Source organism: Syngnathus scovelli, chromosome 18 (assembly GCF_024217435.2).
Source record: "Syngnathus scovelli strain Florida chromosome 18, RoL_Ssco_1.2, whole genome shotgun sequence".
In the NCBI taxonomy this organism is placed as follows: Eukaryota; Metazoa; Chordata; class Actinopteri; order Syngnathiformes; family Syngnathidae; genus Syngnathus; species Syngnathus scovelli.
Genome location: NC_090864.1, coordinates 10,456,194 through 10,475,857, shown reverse-complemented (window position 1 = coordinate 10,475,857; position 19,664 = coordinate 10,456,194). Strand labels below are relative to the sequence as shown.

The 19,664-nt window shown below is 39.5% G+C and overlaps 1 protein-coding gene across 2 annotated transcripts in view; it reads left to right on the top strand.

The window, feature by feature from the left end:
• cntnap2a (contactin associated protein 2a) overlaps positions 1–19,664 on the top strand; it is a 134,304-nt gene that overhangs the window by 95,074 nt on the left and 19,566 nt on the right. For both annotated transcript variants that reach the window (XM_049748648.2, XM_049748647.2), the window contains exons 16-17: positions 12,592–12,748; positions 13,491–13,618. In XM_049748648.2, coding sequence (XP_049604605.1) covers positions 12,592–12,748; positions 13,491–13,618 — 285 coding nt within the window. The remainder of the gene's footprint in view (positions 1–12,591; positions 12,749–13,490; positions 13,619–19,664) is intronic.

Genomic DNA, 19,664 nt, shown 5'->3' with positions numbered 1-19,664 from the left:
TGCGAGAGAAGGGGCAAATAAATGATTGGAATAAATGATCTGTGCTCTACCTTGTGTTACTATTCCAGAGGGTTTTGGATTGTGATCAATTCCGACACTTATATTACACAACAAAAACAAAACCAGGGCATTAACTTTGTAGTTTTGCAGCTTTATATAGAACAAACACGGAGTGACGTGTGGCAAACAGGCTGCGAGTGCTGGAACTCAAACCAAGCAGGAATCTCAAGTTTGCGCCACCGGCTATGTTGACTAAATCGTTGTGTGCCAACAGGCTCATGCAGCGAAGAGATAAAAGAGAGGAGGAGACGCTGTGATGCTCATTAACCCGCTAGAGGGGGAACAGCTGGATCACCACAACCATCTGCAACGTGTTTCCTCTCTAACACTCTTTAGCCTCATCTCTCACATATAGACAAAAAACACCTGACACACATAGCCCCAATCTATCTGTCCTTCTTCTCTGTCTCGCTCTGCCTTGCCTGTATGTGTCATCATGAAACACACACACACACGGTGAACCTTCTCACCCCCTCAAGTCCTTAATTTTCCAGCTTTGTAGGCTAGCAGTACTGGGCACTTTGTCGCTCTGACAAGGGTCACCAACCCAGCGATGGAGAGTTCTCAGTCTCCTTCCTGACTGCCAGGATGACTGGAGCAGGAGGCGAGGGGATGTGAGGGCAGCCAAAGAGGGGTGGGAGGAAAGGATGGAGTGGGGTCAGCTGGACAGCTTCACATGATGGCGGTGTAGGATTAAAGCAAGGCATTATGGGATTGAAGGGGGTCGAAGGAGTCACAGTGTGATTGATCACGATGGTTGTGGGTGAAAAAGGAGTTTAGAGGGGGCAGGTGGGACTTGTCCAGAATGGCTTTTCGTCACACGGACTGACAGAGGGAATTCAGAGTCGGCTCTCAAGATCTTGGACTAAATTTTCTTCAACTGTGTTGGGAATTAAAAGTAATAACAGGCTGCTCTGAATTGCGATGTATTCCTCTGAGAAGTGTTTTTCACATTTACACATGAATGCACGTACATACAGGAAAAAATTTAGATGCAACAAATATGAGACCACAACATAAGTACTGGCGCAAACTGTGATTTAGAAGATGCTTTCAAGTTGAAAGTCGTCTTTTCACTTTGGGAAATTCCTGCGGCGATAATCACATTCCTGCCCAGCAATGTACCACAATAAATACATCCGTATACAAAAATACTTGAGATACATACACGTGAATGATTATTAGATTTGTGATGTTGGACTATGTTTTTGCTATATGTACTTATTGTTGTTGTTTTTTTTTATCCCGTCCATGTTATTAAAATACATGATTAGAACAGAGCTGATTAAGATGTCCTAAAGTTCCGCACCACTGCAAATTACAACGACATTGATGAACAGATTGTATAATTAATTCAGGTAGTATTTTTTTGTAAAGGCAGACTTTTGACAACAGCTGTGTTGGATCTCATTATTTCTGTAGGCAGTTGCTTAATCTGGTCTGCACACATTCATTATTGTAATTGTTTTTAATATTGCATTAATATTTTCCATTTAAATCCATTTGAGGGTTTTGACTTCTTGCTGAGCGAGGATATTTGTTTGGCTCAGGATGTTTTTTCGGCTTTGTGAAGTGGGAAATAGCAAAGCGTCACCACACTCGGATAGACACTCAACATTCTGTTAGAGTGTGAAACCCTGCCTGAAATGTCACATTTATTTTATGCTTGCTCGGTTGTCAACGCCATTGCAAAACTACAAAAGGCAAAGGCACATAACAACTGTGCTGGTAAAACTTTTTTCTTTTATACGCCATAGCCGTCCATCCGTGTGTGTGCATGCACAAATGTGTTTATCAAGACTTGTGTATACATTGTTATGAAAAATCCGGGAGCGGTGAAGCTTTTTTTTAAAAATGATAAGGGAGCAAATATAAGAGAAAAACTTAAACGGCACTTTAGCAGAACTATGACTTTTTATATCTGTGGCATCTCCCACTGTGCGTCTCTGTCGGGGGTTATTGCGAAACTTGCTTTTGTCAGAAGGTCACTGACTGCTTCTGCAGGTGTTCCCATGGCTGCATTTTCCAAGGGACATCGAAAATTATCATAATTCATTTTCAGAGTGCATGACAAGACTCGTACTTTGCGGTAAGCTGAGATTCGATTCACCGCGTGATATGGAGACACCTTGCTGTGTGAGTAAGTTCAGATTTTACCGACAATGCTCAAAAATAAACTTAATGTGACCTTCTGAGGAGCTGAGGTTTGAAAAGGAGGCTCTTTTCCACTTCAGTTTATGACTTACTTCACAGCTTTCAAAGCACTTTATTATTTGCTCGTTCATATCTGCAGCCATACAAAGGCCCCGTAAATATGAGCGCCACATCTTATAGTGCACTTAAGCTATCAGTGGTGTAATGGCAGGTGCAGCAGCTACAAGAATATACTACACTCTAGAAATTGTCTATGGATTGTGCCTTTGACTTTTCCCTGGATGTTGTTCCATTAATCTCTCCAATATGTTTAACGAATGGCCTCTGTCAAAATAAGCACTTAAGTATTTATTTTATGTATTGGATTTTCATGCGTCTACTTAAAAGCCACATTGTTTTCCCACTGGAAGGAAAAACACATTCATTGGGCGCGGGATTCTGTTATGTCAGCAAAATCGAATGAGAGCCAATGCAAGATTTGCAAAAAAAAGAAAAAGCCTTAACAAGCACGATAATGGTTTGGTTGACTTTGATATTAAAATGTGTTTATTGTTGTGGTTGCCGTGCCCTCTGTGATAAGATACAGCGAGTGGCGTGTGGTTGAGTTTATATTTGCGGTGTATTTTGTCATCAGATGAAAAGCTACTTCTCTACACCTCCTAGCTTGCCGCAGGGCATCCTGCAGTGTTGAAATCTGCGTATCATCTGTCGCTGAGTTTTCAGCCCGCCATACTCATGAGAAGCCGACTGCTTCCCCTTTCCATGCCGCCCCGCAAATGTTTTCTAGTACAAAAAGATAACAGGATCACAAAACACCGACAGTGGAATTTGATTTTTTTTCTTCAAGGTCAATACGTGGTTAAGGTTGTACTTGCTTGATTCTTTTTTCGTATGAGAATTCAAAGCTCTTCTTTTTTTTTCCCATCTGTTTTATATGCTAGTTTCTTTATGAATTGCCAGAAGCCTCCAGGCTTGGAAAAAAAGTGCTTTGGCTACCCAAACTCAACATTTCAGACCACATTGATTTCCAATTAACAGAAATGGTGTTATATGCAAATTGTTGTTTGACAGCAGTAGGTTTGACTGTTTTCCCCAAATAGCGGAAACCCCAAATCTACTTTGCTTAATGCCAACATCTCAGTTTTTCCAATTGCTGTCACCCGTGGTATCCATGGCGACGTCACACAAAAAAAAATATTTCAAAAACTTGAATCCATTTGATGGAAATATCAAGTGTTGCTATGGTATTGTACTTTATTCATCAACACTTGCTTTTCATTTCTCTTTCAGTGAGAAAAATACTTTTGCAAATGCATCGACTTGAAATGATTGTTTTCCTCACTCTCTCTTTTTGTTGTAAGCTATGGTGGTGAGAGCAGGGATTTAGTATGTCGACTTTCCTGGAGAATGAGAATGGTAGAGGAGACAATCATGCCCACCTTGTCACCTCCGAGCCACCCTGCTTCATCTCAATAAGCCGCCCCTGTCTTCCTTCAGCTCCCGTGTCATGTATTTGGAAAGATATGTGTGGCGTGCATGAGTGCCTGAAATGAAACAAATATTTTTTTTTTCCTACGCTGCAGAGGGAATATGAGAAGTAGTCCATCCATCAATTTTCTGTACTGCTTATCCTCACTAGGGTGAGCTGGAGCCTATCACAGCTGACGTTGAGCTAGAGGCGGGCGGGCGGGCGGGGTACACCCTGAGCTGGTGGCCAGACAATCACAGTGGAAGAAGAATTTAGGATCCTTTTTTTTTTTTTTTTTGTCCAGGGGCTAATGATTTGTATCGAGACTAAACAAAAACTTTACTAATATAAGTTTTACTCACCTCTGAGGACTCGCTTAAGCGTTCTTTATTGTTGATTTATAGGCAATCAAAGCAGCTAATTATTTTTAATGAAGTCAATTTGTGTCTTCCGTCATCCCTGAGGTTGACAGATGCTAGTAGTGTTTTACTCTGTCACTGTCGACTAAACGGCCCTGCGTCCATGGCGCTATATTCATGAGGTGGCACTCATCAATGCATCTTTGCAGTCACGCATGTATGCATCAATGAACAGATGTCAAGCGACATCAAGGTGCATCTTCTGCACCTAGAGGAGAAAGATCACGTGTGCACTGCTGTTAGCTTTTCATTCATCAACCATAATCTTCCTGGGGATTACATAGCCATCTGGGAATGTGTGAGCTTCAGGATAACCGGGAATCTTATCCAGCAAATGATACCAGCGCTTTCCCCAGGCGTTAAGTGAAAATTGTGTTTTTAGTTTGTGGCAAGTGCTTTGATGCATTGCTGTAATTCAGCCAGTCACTGTACCTACACTGATAATAGCATATGACAGTGATAAGATCTTTCATTACATCCAGGCACACACGGCATTATACAAACCCATGATAGTTTGTGTACTGTAGAAATCGAAGTAGTACCTCGAGTTACAAATTAATTTCGTTCCATGATCTCATTTCCAAAGAGGATCTTTTACGAACCAAGGTCATTTTTCCCATTGAAATGAACGGAAATGAAATTAATCCATTTCATCTTAGAACAGTTCAACTGTATTACTTCCCAAACATAACTAATATTCATGCTTGATCATGCACACAGATTTTATTGTGAAAAACATTTTCTTTTTTTATAGTTTAATTTTTTTTAATGCGTTTTGGAATATGTAGAAGCTGTAACACATGAAAATGTGCAAGAAATGAAGGATGCTGAATCATTTTATGGGCACTATGTTTTATAGGCACTATATTTATTTACAATGTTTTTCTTGCACAGTAAACAGGAAATGTTTCACTCCGAATGTGTTGGTGTAATCTATAATGCAGTATTAACCACAGCGACGCTATATACAGTATTCATTTATTTCTGTGGCAATTGTCCAGAGCATGGAGCACATAAACAGTCAACTGCAATTTCTAGTCTTTGTAGTAAATCCCTGCTAAAAAAAAAAAAATAAGAGTTGCTTGTGCTTGTAAACCAAGAAACTGTTGATAAGCAGCATAAACTACTTGGATTAAAACTCACTTCAATAAGCATTAAACATTTTGCTTTTCTGTTCTTTCTAATTGCTTTGTTGGGTACTCAGCTTCACCTATTGGCAGGTGGAGCTTGTTCCGTGAGTGTTTGTTCATCTAAAATGAGCCCTGGTGGGGAAGTGTAGCTTTACTCTGTCAGTCATGTAAGTGCGAGATTGACAGTTGTTGACGAGGCTCTTGTCCCAAAAGTTTAAAGTGTGTGACCTCAGTAACAGACTTTTCCACCCCTCCGGCTGTTCTAATGAATGATGTATTTAAACTCTCTTGAGTGTAAAGTTGATGTGTCAGGTGTGGATATTTGATTTAGCTTTTCTTCCATCTAGTCCGGCACGGGCTTCAACATTGATCATCCAACTTGTATGACCATGAATGAGCCTTCATGTGATAAATGCACATATGCATTTAAATGCATGTGTGTTAATGTCATCCCTCAGGGAAGGTCAGGGACATTAACAAGATCAAGTAAAGCAGTCTTGTTCATTTTATTAACTGCCTTCCTGATTACGTATTGCCCTGGAGTATTCTACTTCCATTAGCCAGGTCAAAGCATGATTACACCAGCATACATAGGAATTTTGTTTTGCTCCGTAGAAAACATAGAACTCCCTCTCCCCTCCTCTAAAGGTACAAGTCCCTAGTGAACGCGGTCGTCACAATATATTATTAAAATTGGTATATTCCTGCCCCATTAAAAATGAATAATTCCCTGACTCACTGTAGCCTTTGTTGACTAAACTGTCCAATATGATATAAGTGGTGTCAAAGTGTCACATGCTCCCAACCACTGGGAGTTGCCTGATTTCAACTTCAAATTGACATGCATGTGATGTTCTTTTGATTTTTTTTAAATATTCAATTAACCACAACGCCTCCTCCCCTCCTGCTCACAGTGAGCCTGCATAACTTTCCGACGGTGCCATCAAATAAATGATGGAACGGCTGTGTCTAGAATTGATTGAAGTGTATTCAGCACTTGCTCGCCAAGATCTTCCAATGCAGACTCAATCAGAGCCGCACTCATTAATCGGCGGAGGTGCAGATAAACACTGTACCTGGCACCCTCCAGTGATTTAACCAACTAATAGCTTCGCTCATTTTTAGTGCTGATTTTCTCGCAGATAAAGGCTGTTTCCGCTCTTGCATATGTTAATTCTCTGCATTGGTGTGCTCTCGTAGAATAAATAATTAGCGAGGTAGAGTCATACATTTGAGTTTGTATTAGAACTAAACCCACCTCAGTCATAAATATCCAGTCTAGGGCAGTCCAGTTAATCCCCATTAGTCAATACAGTATATCATATTTATATTCAGTGAAGAATATCTTTCTCTCTGCTGTAATAAATAAATTGTTTCTCGAATGAATATGAAATACAGAATATGGTTGTATACCTGACATCTTAACATATGTTGTTTTCATTTTGCACTAAACACAAATATTGATAATAATATAAAAATGTGGCCCGTTTCTTGATATAATAAAGGCCAAATATCTATAAATCTAATACACACAAATTGGAAACAATTGATTTCAAAGACCATAAATAAATATAACTCGCAGGTAACTGCTCGTCTTACGAAAAGAAAGTATCTTAAAATAAGTTTTATAACTAATGGAATTCTGTCCACCAACTCACTCTATTGCATTCTGTTTGGGTCCTCACATAAACTCCATCTGAACTCAGAATTGGCACATCCATTGAGAGGTGCTCTTTAGATCTCACAGATGAAACGTTCAAGCTGTCAGACCAAAACAATATTGAAAAAAATGCCTTCAGCCAAACAGGCAACTCAACCGTAAGTTAGGAAAGTTAAGTTTCCTCATTATGGCAGAAATAATGACATGATCTTATAAAAAAAAAAAAAAAAAAGTGTAATGAGCTAGCACGAGGCAGGTTCAACCTCACCTGTCAGCCGCGTTGCCAATACTAATATGGTCACCATGTTCTTTCAAGCCTCACAAACTGGCTATTAGGGAAGGATAAGCTGCTGAGCAACACAGTGGAGCCAATTAACTTTTAATCTGTCATTCATAGACTTCGCTCAAACTTCATAATTCTGCATTGTCTTTTTGATTAGCAACATGAAAGTCGTCTTAAAACCCCTTCAATTTGAAAGAATATTAAATTGCATAGCGTGAACTGCTACAGTGGCTGTTTATTTGTCTCGAACACTCTCTTTTCACACAAATAATTGTTTTGAATATGTAAACCAAACCAGCCATCTAGTCAGAAGCTGTAATGTAAATCCATACATGTAGATGGTCAACAAAAAAACAAAAAAAAATGGAACATGGTAGCCATCTGTGTAATACAATCCATGACAAAATGTTCATGTGTCGTCTATCATACACATCACTTATTACTAAATGTATTGGTTGTTGCCGCCAATGTAAGTGCAACCCACTTTAGGCGGTGGTTGTATTAACACTCCATACTTGTGCAAATGGATGAGGCGTGTGCAGCAATAACCAAGCCTGGTGTTTGATTTAAAACCATGGAGACCCTGCACTGCACTGCTCTAATGGATATTCATACTCCGTGACATTGTCCGATAATAATGTGCGGGTGGCATTAACGTGAGCATTATATCTCTTTGCCCTGAATGTTATGTGGAATATTCTGCCCCTAGCAGTAGAATAAAGCACCTGTTTTGAAGAAGATATGGAAGTGTTTGCCAGCCAATTGCAGACATTCCAAATAAATATTTCTCTGGTTTGTTTCTGAGGGGGAAAAAAAAAAAAACATTAATTGTTTGTTGGATCAAGATGAGAATATTTTTTTCTGGCTGGGAATTTGTGTTAAGTGTTCCAACTTCATTTCGAGCGCCCACTTAAGTCACCAAATACGCTTGGTTTCTTGATACTCCACCCCCAAGCTTTCCGCACACTGTGTCCTGGCCTTGTCAAAGCAGTAAACAAGTGGCGGATAAAGTAGTAAGGCAGAAATATAGAGGGAGTGATTTTAAGAGTAAGTAGAAACCCTGCAAAGAAGTTGGCAGTGAAAGATAGCGAAGAGGAGGGAGTAAAAAGAAAAGCTCCAGTCAACCATTATACAAATCAATAATTCAAGCCGAGATGGAGGGAGACGGCAGCATTGAGGGAGAGAACGGAGCCATAGGACTACCAAAGGGGAAAAGAGCGAGCAGACAAAGATGGAACGAGCATGTAGGAGAAGTACAATGACGAGAATGGTAAAGGGTCTCAGCGGGAGAAACACTTGGTTGGTGTTTCTCCCTGTGAGGTCAGCCTCTTCACCTGTGGATTGAGTGCAAACAAAGAATGACACGGAGGAGGTGAATGTAGCAGACTCAATGAGAGAAGAGAGCCAAAGGTTATTTTTTGTTCTCCCTTGAAAGACACAGTGTGGACTGTTCAAATGTCTGCTTGTCCAAAAAGCCACCCAACATTTTTCCCCGTTTTCTTTTTTTCAACATCAAATCAACATCCAAAGTATTCTTGCGAATGTGAATAATTGGTTGTTATCGCCCGGTTCTACACTATTTCAAAATTGCAAACAGAAAAAAAAATAATGATGCAGACAACACAGATCTTCACAACAAAAGAAAAGAGGACATGCTTAAGAATCCATCCACGATATCAAGCCAAGCAGAAAGTTGTCAACTGGATTTTTTTTTTAATATGCTGTGTTGATAGAGGCATCTTATTGTCTAACTTGATAAGGTGAAAAATTCAAACTCTTTCCTCTGATTGATAATTAATAATAATAATAAATTGCAGGGAGTTTAAATCTATTTATCCACAGCTTGTGTCCAAAACAGCAGCTTTTTCTTCATGCTATTTGATGTTTTTGCAATCCAAGAGTCCTTTCAAATGTTTTTTTTTTTATATAATCAAGCAAACATCACAGCTTAGTGTGACATATTTTTCAAAGTCGTAGCAGACTAGAAGTCGCTCAACATGGGATTTTTTTTTTTTTGTAAGGCTGCAACCGTTTGACAGAAAAAGCTGTACTTCAAGAAACACTCATCAAAACAAAACATCAAGCAGTAGTGCTCCAAACTGTCTGGCTTGGAACTTTTAATGACTGTGCCACCAGTACCTTATAGCTTGACCTTTCCATAGATAATGAATTTTACAATACAATGAGTTTACCATCTTTCCAGCTGTGAGCTCCGTCCCACATTCATAGAAGTGTTGTTTTTCATGCAACTGTGAAGTTCTCCCTCCTGTCTGTCACCTTTCTTATCTCACCCGCCACGTCCTTATCTTAGGTGTCCTTAGTTTTGTATTCTCCGGCTCTGACTTCCATGTCTTTTTTCCCCTTCCCTGCTGCTCAATTTTTTTCTCCTCTCGATCATCCTCATGACGATGTGTATGACGATTTCCGTGCATGTGTCGGCCAAATCAATGAATGACGTGGACGAATGAACGTGCTTTGGCAGAAGTCATTTTCTTCATGATGTATCTGTCCATTGGTCTTGACCTGGGGGTAACACGCCAATAAACACACTGAGATGACTCGCTGGTAATGATGATTATGGTTGTTTATGGTTGGCAGACACTTTTCAATTACAATGACTGCCAGAGGTTTTGTAGCCTTGTGTGTGTACTAACTGCGTATGTGCGGCCGTTGAAAAGGGTGTGGTATTGTGTCCTTTATCAAGAAGACATGCCAATTAGGGACACAGCTATTCATATTAAACCTCCCTCCCACTATATCCTTCTCTCTCCATTCTGAGGTATTTTTCCATTCCTACACTCAGCGATGACCTGCGTGTGTGTACCTGTGCGTGTTTGTGTAGATTGGGCTTTCCGGTATGCAGAGTGAATTTACTAGAGCGTAAAGCTAGGGCCTAACAGCGGGCAAAGGAACTGTCAGGAAGGTGGATCGCATTATGGGTGCTCTCAGGTTGAAACTGTTGGAAAAACTCATTATTCTTTCCCCGGCCTGTCTGCTGCGTAGACAACACGGACATCCCGCCTCAGAGTACATGCGCTGCAGGCAAACAGGAACTTAACTATACAATTTGCACTCCATTTGTCTTTAACCTTTGCTCTCCAATTAAATGCTCACTGAATCAATTTTTGGAGACAAATGACCAAGGGGTGGGAAGTGCAAAGTAACGCCCTATACATCATCAAAAACTGTATGATGGGACAAAAAATCTGTTATATTCCTTGAACTGTAGAAGGGAAAACCAACAGCAGTTCTGTTCATTTTTCTTTATTATTGATTATCTTGATGCAACTGAGGTCAAATGGAGTGCACTACTACTGGATGTAATTATTTTTGCAAATGTGTGCATCTGTTTTCATATGAGCAGTAGATCAAATGGCAATGTTGAAGTGACATATTTGATGTAGTTTCAAACCGCTTCCAACAAATCCCCACATAATTCACTTGTGCTTCTTAGGCAAGTTAGTGCCAAAACAAGCTGTCAATCCAATCACAAGACATTTTAGATGTTTTTTTTTTTTATAGCTTCTTTGAGTTTGTTGGCTCATTTTCGTTGCTTTGTGACCTATCGTTGCCATCAACTGCCAATCAATGTAATTGTGACCAACATTAATAATACTCTGTGCTGTTTCAGATCTTAACAAATGGGACAGCATTTAAATGTGATTACTCAACAGCATACCTAGTGGCCAAAACATCCACAGTCTCCTCTCCAATCATTTGAAATGCACGGTAGACCTTTGAAGATCAAACCATATGGGATCGACAGGGGAGGGCCGCATGTATTTCAAATTCAGCCTCAGATCTCGATCAGAGCTGAGGGTTTGCCAAATTGGATTAAAGAGCAGATTAAATCAGGACTAATAAGAACACGAAGAGATTACATGCCAGGCAAGAAACATGGCAAGGCGAGGCAGACAGTGTACAGAGCTTGACCAAAGGAGCGAGGAGACCGATATGAGAGATGAAGGCAGAGCAAATGCGTACTTAAGAGAAACCGGCGAGATAATGGCGAGACGGATAAAGGCAAAAAAAAAAAAAAAAAAGAGCCTCGGAAATCAAAAGGTATGAGAGAGCAAGGAAATGGTAGGAGGACGTTTGGTGTATAGAGAGGGCTAAATATGTGGGAGTGATGGAGATTGACAGAAATGTCATCGAGGTCGAGGGGTTCTTTGAGTCCAATGATGAATAGATGGTCCATGAGAGGAGAAGGACTAACACACAAAAGAAACACACACTTGTTGAGATAAGCACAAAAGCAAGATATAGTAGACTCCCAGGTCATTGTTAATATGGCTCCCAGTACGGGAAAAAAGAAATGTTATGAAGATGATATGAGGCTAACAAAGAGTGACTGGAGCACAGCAGAGTGACAAGATTCAGCTCTCAACAAACAAATCGCCAGACAAGAAATGAGCAAGAACAGAGACAAAGATGAATTGATCCACTACTTTGCGGCCCCACTGGACTGAAAATGTTTGAGATTTTTTACTCATTTGATTCTAAACCCATGAGATTGAGTTTATTTTTGAGTTGACATAAAAAGCACACAGGACAAAACATTTCTTTCCAAGAAAAAATCTGCGGTTCAACTGACTTTACTATTAAGTAATACGGCCATGTTTTTTTTTAATCCTTATTGGCTTATGTAAAATGCTCCTGACTTTGACTCGTGAGGTCAGTTTTGGAAAATTGGACTCATGCGGTGATATATTTTGATTATATAAGAAAAAAAGCTCCCGTAGGGCCAGCCGTAGACACCCTACCAAGGAATCCTCACTGTGAAAATATTTTAATGAGTCCACATGGGGGAGGTTACAACTGACACAAGTGTCTGGAAGCAAATTTTTTTTGGATGGCTAGGTTACTTAAAAAAATATGCTGTTGTAATATGGTACCTCCCTTTCTAAACATAGCGTGACACAACTTTTGATCAGCTTTTGTAGTGACACATAAATGTGTGTATTTTAGCCCTATTGTTGATAAATAAATAAAAAAATGTTAATTAAGTGCGAAGAAATTGATACATTCATCATAAGGGGGGTCCCAAGACAACTCCACTCAAGGCTTTACTTTCCCGAGAGATTATTTCCTTCGGGAACATTTAGCATGTTTGTTGGCTGTTCAAGGGGAAGGAAGCAAAAGTGGATCAGATTATACAGTAAATTTGGGCCCTTTTTTTATAGAACACAACTCTTGTGTGTTTATCTCCTGTGTATTGTGTTTCAGATTTTCCTATTAAGAAAACTGGAGTAAGTTTTTATTATAACTCAAGTGAAAATGAGGATTAGAAGTAGTATTTCAAAAAATTAGGTGGGCAACACTGATGTCCATTCATTGGCTTTTTTTGTGATTCTAGGATTCAGTGATGACATCATCATATCAAACACCATTTGATGATGTGTTTTTTCTTTCCCCAGATGGAACTCCCTACACATGGTGGGTGGGCCGGGGCAGTGAGAAGCACTTCTATTGGGGTGGCTCGAGTCCTGGCATCCAGAAATGTGCCTGCGGCATCGATAGGAACTGCACTGACCCCAAATACGACTGCAACTGCGACGCCGACCACTCGCAATGGCAAGTTGGACTGTACTGTTAAATGTGCATGTGTGGTAAATGCAGAAACACATCACTGGTTAAATAAACCGTTTGTTGCCAGGTCCATCAAATGAAGGATCCACTATATTGAGATTCATCTGTGTTGTATATCCTGACGTAATTGCAATTGTTGGCTAGTTTTGTGATTTTGCCTGACCTTGGCTGAGAGATTATTTGGAAATCTTTGCAACAAGATTTGGAGACTAACCTTTTTAACCCCATTCCTAAATTAAAAATCAACAAAGCTGTTTCTGGTCCGGGAACCTCTAAATTGTTTGACTAGGTTTCACCCTTTGTGTTACTTCACAAAGGTCACCCCTAGAAATCCTGAACCAAACTTTTTTTTTTCATCAGAAGTTTTGAAACAGCTTATTAATTCTGAAACTCAAATAGTGAAGGTCAAGGGGCCTATTAAGCACACATTTTGTTTCATGATCACACACTCCATTACTGAGTATTGCAAGCGGCTTACGCCATCACTGAATGCATGAATCTCATTTCCAGTGACTTATAGTGCCATTTTTTTGCGCATCTGTTTGTCTATTGTAGTCGTCTAAATTCAAAAGCATCATGATGAGTGTCACTACCCGTAACGTATTCAAACACACAACACTGATACCACAGTCCTGATGGATATTCTTCATAAACTAACCCAATTGGCTTTGGATCATATTTTACTAATTTGGTATTTTACTCATTCTAATTTGACCTTGTCCTTCAGGAGAGAAGATTCTGGTCTCTTGACTCATAAGGAAGACCTGCCGGTCAGCCAAGTTGCAGTGGGCGACACCAACCGAGCTGGTTCCGAGGCCAAGCTGAGTGTTGGACCCTTACGTTGCCAGGGAGATGGTGAGTGTTACAATATATAGTGAGAAAATACTGCAGGTACATTTCATGCACAAGGCAACACAATGTCCACCCAAAAAAATGGTTATTATTTATTTCATTCAATGTAGTTATTTTATTTCACCCAGCATCCATAGAAGTGGAATTACCAAAAAACACCAGCCGAAGGTTATTGAATGAACTCCAAATGTAAGCCCTCCCTGAAATCAAGTCAACACTGCGTATATGTTGAAGTTACAGAAAAAAAAAAATGAAGTCCGCTTCACGGTGAGCACTGAGGAGGTTCTTTCAAAGCATGTTAAAGGTCGCCGCTGTGGCTCAAAGCTTGCATTCACCGCTTTGTAATGATCAGTAGATCTTAAAAGAAACTTCCATCTTTACAGGAGGCCTGTTCAGGAAGACCAAAAACACATAGGGGATTAGCCGTAGGTATGAAATACAATCTCAGTGCATAAAGATGAATTAGGAGCCATGGCATAATGAAGGGGAAATATGTGCGTTAATGACCGAAGCTGCTGAGAAGACTATCTCTTCTAAAATTCTCAGCTGCTTGCAGAGGCATGGCTGTGTAACCTTTTTGTGAAAGGTTCAGCAAAGGTTGGATCAAAAGAACACCTCCAGTCTTGTTATCGGCCTTATTAAAAATTCTCCTGTTGACAGAGTGCAAAGCCTTTTAACGCTGCAGGCTAGCAAATGGCAGCTTAGTTTTGGTGTTAAGTCCAAGACATTTTCTAGACAAGGCATACTTTAAATGGTCATGATCTTTAAAGGAATACATTTTAGGATGATTGCTCTAGTGGATCCTTTTTTGAAATTCTCAATTGCGGGTTGGATTGTAGTTGAATTATTTTTATTTTATTTGGAGTGGCAGAATAACATTGGAAAACACACCAACATATTTGTTTCTTTTAGAGTCAAGAATAACAAAATAAAGGCACGCTTCTCGGAGTATAACCTTGACTTGCACGGCAACTACCTATTTTATAATTTACCCGCCATGATCAATTGAAACCATGACCCATGAACAATTCCACAATGCAAATGAAAATATGTTTTAAATTCATAGTGATTCTACTGTAAACAACATTGCTGTGTTTGCGTACTATGGTAATGGTAATTACCTTCAACTTGTTCTAATGGGAATAGAAATAGCACATTATTAGAATGACTTGGCTGCGGACTGCCCGTCGAGGTATTGTTAGAAACATTTGGAAAGTGTTAAGCCTCTATTAAGTTTTACTGCTACTGGTTTAACTGACTCTTAATTAAAAATACCAGGAGAGGAAAAAAGTCAAAGCTGATCAGGCATACCAGTTGGGCCATTGCTGCATTTGAGTGTTTAAGCAGCTTTGTCCTCATACTTGCTTATTATTTAGGAAAAACTTCTGTGGGGAGAGAATGTATCTGAAGATGAGCAGATTTATTCATGTAAGAATAAAATCTTTGTGATCTTGAACATCCATGTCTTTCCCTGTAGCTTAAGTTTGCTTCTTTTGTTTTTTCTGCCACACACACCCTTGCTGTTTCCCTCCCAAACTTCATCTAATCAATGCACTCTGCTTTTGGTTAAGTGGAAGACACCCACTGATTTGGTAGCTTTTGCCCTGCAGGATTGACCATTTGTGCTCTCATCGCTCCCACACTTTGTTGAGGTCCTACCTGCGGAGTGTCAGTCCTGCTGATTAATTGCAACACTCGCCTATCACATCAGTCATGCTTGACGATCTCTTCACAGTCGATAATGGAAAAGATGCTCTGGCACAAAGGATGAGTTGTAAAACACATGCAGGATTTTTCATGTCGATACACTAGCTATCTAATGCAAAAATGAATTCAACAATGTTGCAGGAAACCAAAATAGGTCCAATAAGTCGGCACACCTTGATTAAAACTTACGCTTATATCGGAAAATAAATAAATAAAAGTTCCTTCAATTCTATGTTTGTTCTTATTTTTACTCACGTCATCTGTTTGATGTTTTTCCCTATTTAATCTTTTATTCATAACGGAATTTTGAAAACGCTATCCAATAAAGATAAAGGTTACGTTTGCAACCTGGTTTGACGTAACAAAATACCACCGGTGTCCTGGAAAGTAATAACCTGAGTATAAGGAAAGCAAACATGGATTTAATCTCTGGTGCAAGGCAGCTTGATCATTATGATAATAATGCTTTTGTGTATCTTCTTGTCGACTGCACATTTTTCACACTAAAGCAAATGATGGAACGCTCGGCACAAGTGTAGATATGAACCTTTTAACGCTCACCGAGATACATTTAAAAACAACTGAAGCGTTGCATGATGAAATAGCACCCGCTTAAAGTCCCAGCATGGCCGACAGACAGGAAGTGGCCTGATTCTGTTCAGGATGCACAACATGACAAACCACCTGGCCTGCCTCCTTACTGGTGTCATACTCATTATGGGTCCCTCATCAACAATCTGGCCGCGCTCTTACTAATGTCTCATCATCACGGAGCTGCCACCATACAAACAAACTATTATTAAATGACCCATGACATCACATCTGCGCGTGTGTGTGTACGTGGCAGTATGGCCGGCACAATTACCAAAGACGGGCCACTCTCGCAGTTATTATTTTTTGGCTTACTCTTTCAACTTGGGAATGACTTTGAGATATGTCCGGATATTGCTGATCAAGAAATGTGAACATAGGACCCATTAAATATATATTAGAAATGTCACATTTAAATAGCAACTTGGTACGTGATGGATGCCGCTCATACTGTGCGTGACGCTCGGCTGCCGTACGGCTTTCAAATGGAATGACTAATGTCTTTTGAAGGAAACTTTTGGTGCATGATTGTCTGCGTGTGGTGTAGTCAGGTGTGTAATGCATGCAAGAGCAAGTGTGTGCACATGCTTTTGCATTAATGGAACCCGTTGCCCTGCCGCCTGTACAGTCATCAGCAAGACAGAGAAGAATTAGTCACATTTACTTAGGTTAAAATAGGTTGAGCAATTAATATTAATAGATGGTAATGAAAATGGGTTGTGCAAAATAATACAAAAGCATTCTGTCATAACATGCAGTGTGAAGCGTGGCTTGTTGCTGACCATTAATGAGGCAGTAACATAATAACAATAATGAATAGATAATATATTCACTCAAACAACAAGGGCTCGTTGCTATTGTGTTTGTTGATAACAAGGAAGGAAATTATGTTTGTGTATTCAACGTACATATATAAGCTCCTACAGTGAGGTCTTGATGGGTAAAGGGATTAATATTGTAGAGTTTGATAAATGGTCTCAATTTGTGTCAAGTTTTGTGTTTGCCAAAATAATCCCCCTGGTTTATTTCAATGGGTTGTCCCTTTCACTCACCACTTCCTATTGAGTGATACTCCGGATTGCTTGCCTAAAGCTATAAATCTTTCTTTTTTTAATCACGAGTAATAATTTGATAGGGTAATCAATTGTCAAATGATTTGATAGTAACAACCCTAATTTGAAGCCAAACTTGCTAAAAAAAATAAAAATCTTTAAACCTGTTTATCATTTATTCATGCAAATATGATGATGGGTTAACACCCTATCATCTTTGCAAGCTGCTGAATAAAGATTCAAACATAATTGCGTATTATGTTTGTCCTATATTATTCGCACTGAACACCTCCTAATGGCCGCCATGACTTTCAATTTTTAATGTGTTTGTGTATTTGGAAATCTCCACTCTAATGACTCAATAGGTCAAAGCAGTCATCCGTACCATCTGTTGGTGTGAGAACATAGTGTGGATCATGCTATTTTGATTTATGTTATTCTTCGCCAAATCATGCTGGTTTATGAGCAGAAAAAATCACTACAGTAGCCCTTCATACAATACAATACTCCCTTTGAATTATTAATTTGTCCAATTCATTAAAGCTCAATGCCAAGTCATGAGATATTATAGATTTTGAAAAGGGGAACAAAATAAAAGCCAAAGCTGCCTCTTCTCAAAATGAAGGTTACACTACATTGGCTGAGCAATGCTCCAGACACAGAGAACAAGAGGCAGCACAAACTGAAGGGCAATTTCTTGTATGCACCTTGAGAACCAATTAAACAGATAAAATGGCTTGTCAAAGAAAGCACTTATAACTTGATTTGAATTTCCCTGAAAGGCACTCGGCTTTCTTGTGTGCTGAAATGTAACATGAAAAATGTTCACGCACAAAAGAGTTTAGATTAGAAGCTTCACCAAACAACTCGAAAAGATTGCATTTTTTGGAGACTGGTAAATGCCTATATCTATAAGCCTTGATGTCCAATTTTTTGGGGGCACACTTAGATTTAGTTTATTTAACACGCTCAAAGCAACCCAGTGTTTCAATGTGAAGAATACAAAGAAGTCATATTATTTGAACTTGAATTACCCTGGCAACCAGGAATTGAATGCATCACTAAGTGCATTTAAGAATAATGACAACTTTCTGTCAAGATGACAACTTGACAAGGGAAATAGTTGATGTATTTTTTTCAGGATTTCTATCATAAACACCCCTGTAGTGAATAAGAAAAATGTTTCTCAGCAGCAGCAATATATATTTCCACTTTGATGACCAAATCAAAGACAAACTGCTCAAAGCTCCAAAACTTCAGCTCAATCGTGTGATGTGTTTTGTAAGAGGGACTTTGACCACAAACTTTCTCATTTCTTTTACTTTGCGTTCCACTCTACTGATCCTTTGCCAATATTTGCTTTTAAGTATCACACATTCAAATCAGACATTCCTATGCATAAAAGCTTTTATCACCATAGCGAGGTGAAAGTACAAATGATGAATATAGCACACTGGTTGAAACATCTCCACTACTCCTCTCTGCAACTCTGTTTACGCTCACTCAAATTTCCTGCACCTCCTACCTGAGCTCCTTTGAGCTCTTTCTCCATAACCTCCCACGTTTTTTTTTTTTTCCCCCTCTTGTTGTCTCTCTCCCTCCTCCTGAAACGTGACTCAGCCTCAGGCTGTACTTCTTTATCCTTGTGTCCTTCCTGCTCCTATATGTCGCTGTCAGCCTTTTCGCCGCCTTTCTTTCTCGCTGGCGGGTTTGACGTTTCAGGCAGAGCATACAAATCAATATCACACTATCGTTGACTTTTTCCTACTCTGCTAGTGTGTGTTAGCGGTTTGATTTTGTCAATGAACAGTACAGAAGCACTTAATAGTCATCATGTAAATAGTGATTTCTTTTTCAGTTGGGCACCATGATGATTATTATTTTTATTTATTTTTTTTAACTGTACAGAGAAAATCAAGGGGAAATTTTAGTCACTCTGAGTCACTCAGAAAATCTGAACTCATACGTCAATAGTGTATCATAGTGAGAATACAGTTGTTTATTTCTGTGGCCTGAATTCACTCAACTCAGCTATAATTCTCATAGTCCTGTAGATAAAAAAGTATTACAATATAAAATCTAAAAATAATGGAAAAAGCAATATTAGGTGGCCATGCATGTTTGTATGGTACACGTGTGTATCCATAGCCGCTATCTGCCCTTGCCCCTGGTGACAGGATGCAAGGCAATCAGGATAACGGAGACCTAAGCTATGTCATGCGGGAACACTTATCGCAAAGATTCAGGAGGCACAACACACACACACACACACATTCTTATGCAGATGCACAAAGTCTGTGAACCGGCAAACACACAGGGACAACAAGTCTGCTTGCTATGCTTTTTGAAACTTGTTTCATGCCTACATAAACATGCTTGAGCTTCATATTCCGTATCTTGAGACAATACTTATCTCTCAATTATTATTTTTTTACATTCCAATAATGCAAACACAGTTGACACCACATTCGCTTCTTAATTTTGCTACTTTTAAAATGTCTTCTCCCTTTATGAAGCACAAGATCCCCCTGAGCAATCAGTGCCAAACAAAGCCACGACAAGGCGAAGGGATCCAGCGACGGTGGCGTCACTTCATCAACCACAGTCTGATAATTCATCAGCAGCTGTTTAGCATGAAGCTACTTTGTCTTCATTAGCAGCCGCTTCTTCGGCTTCAATCAAAAGTCATTAGAAAAGTT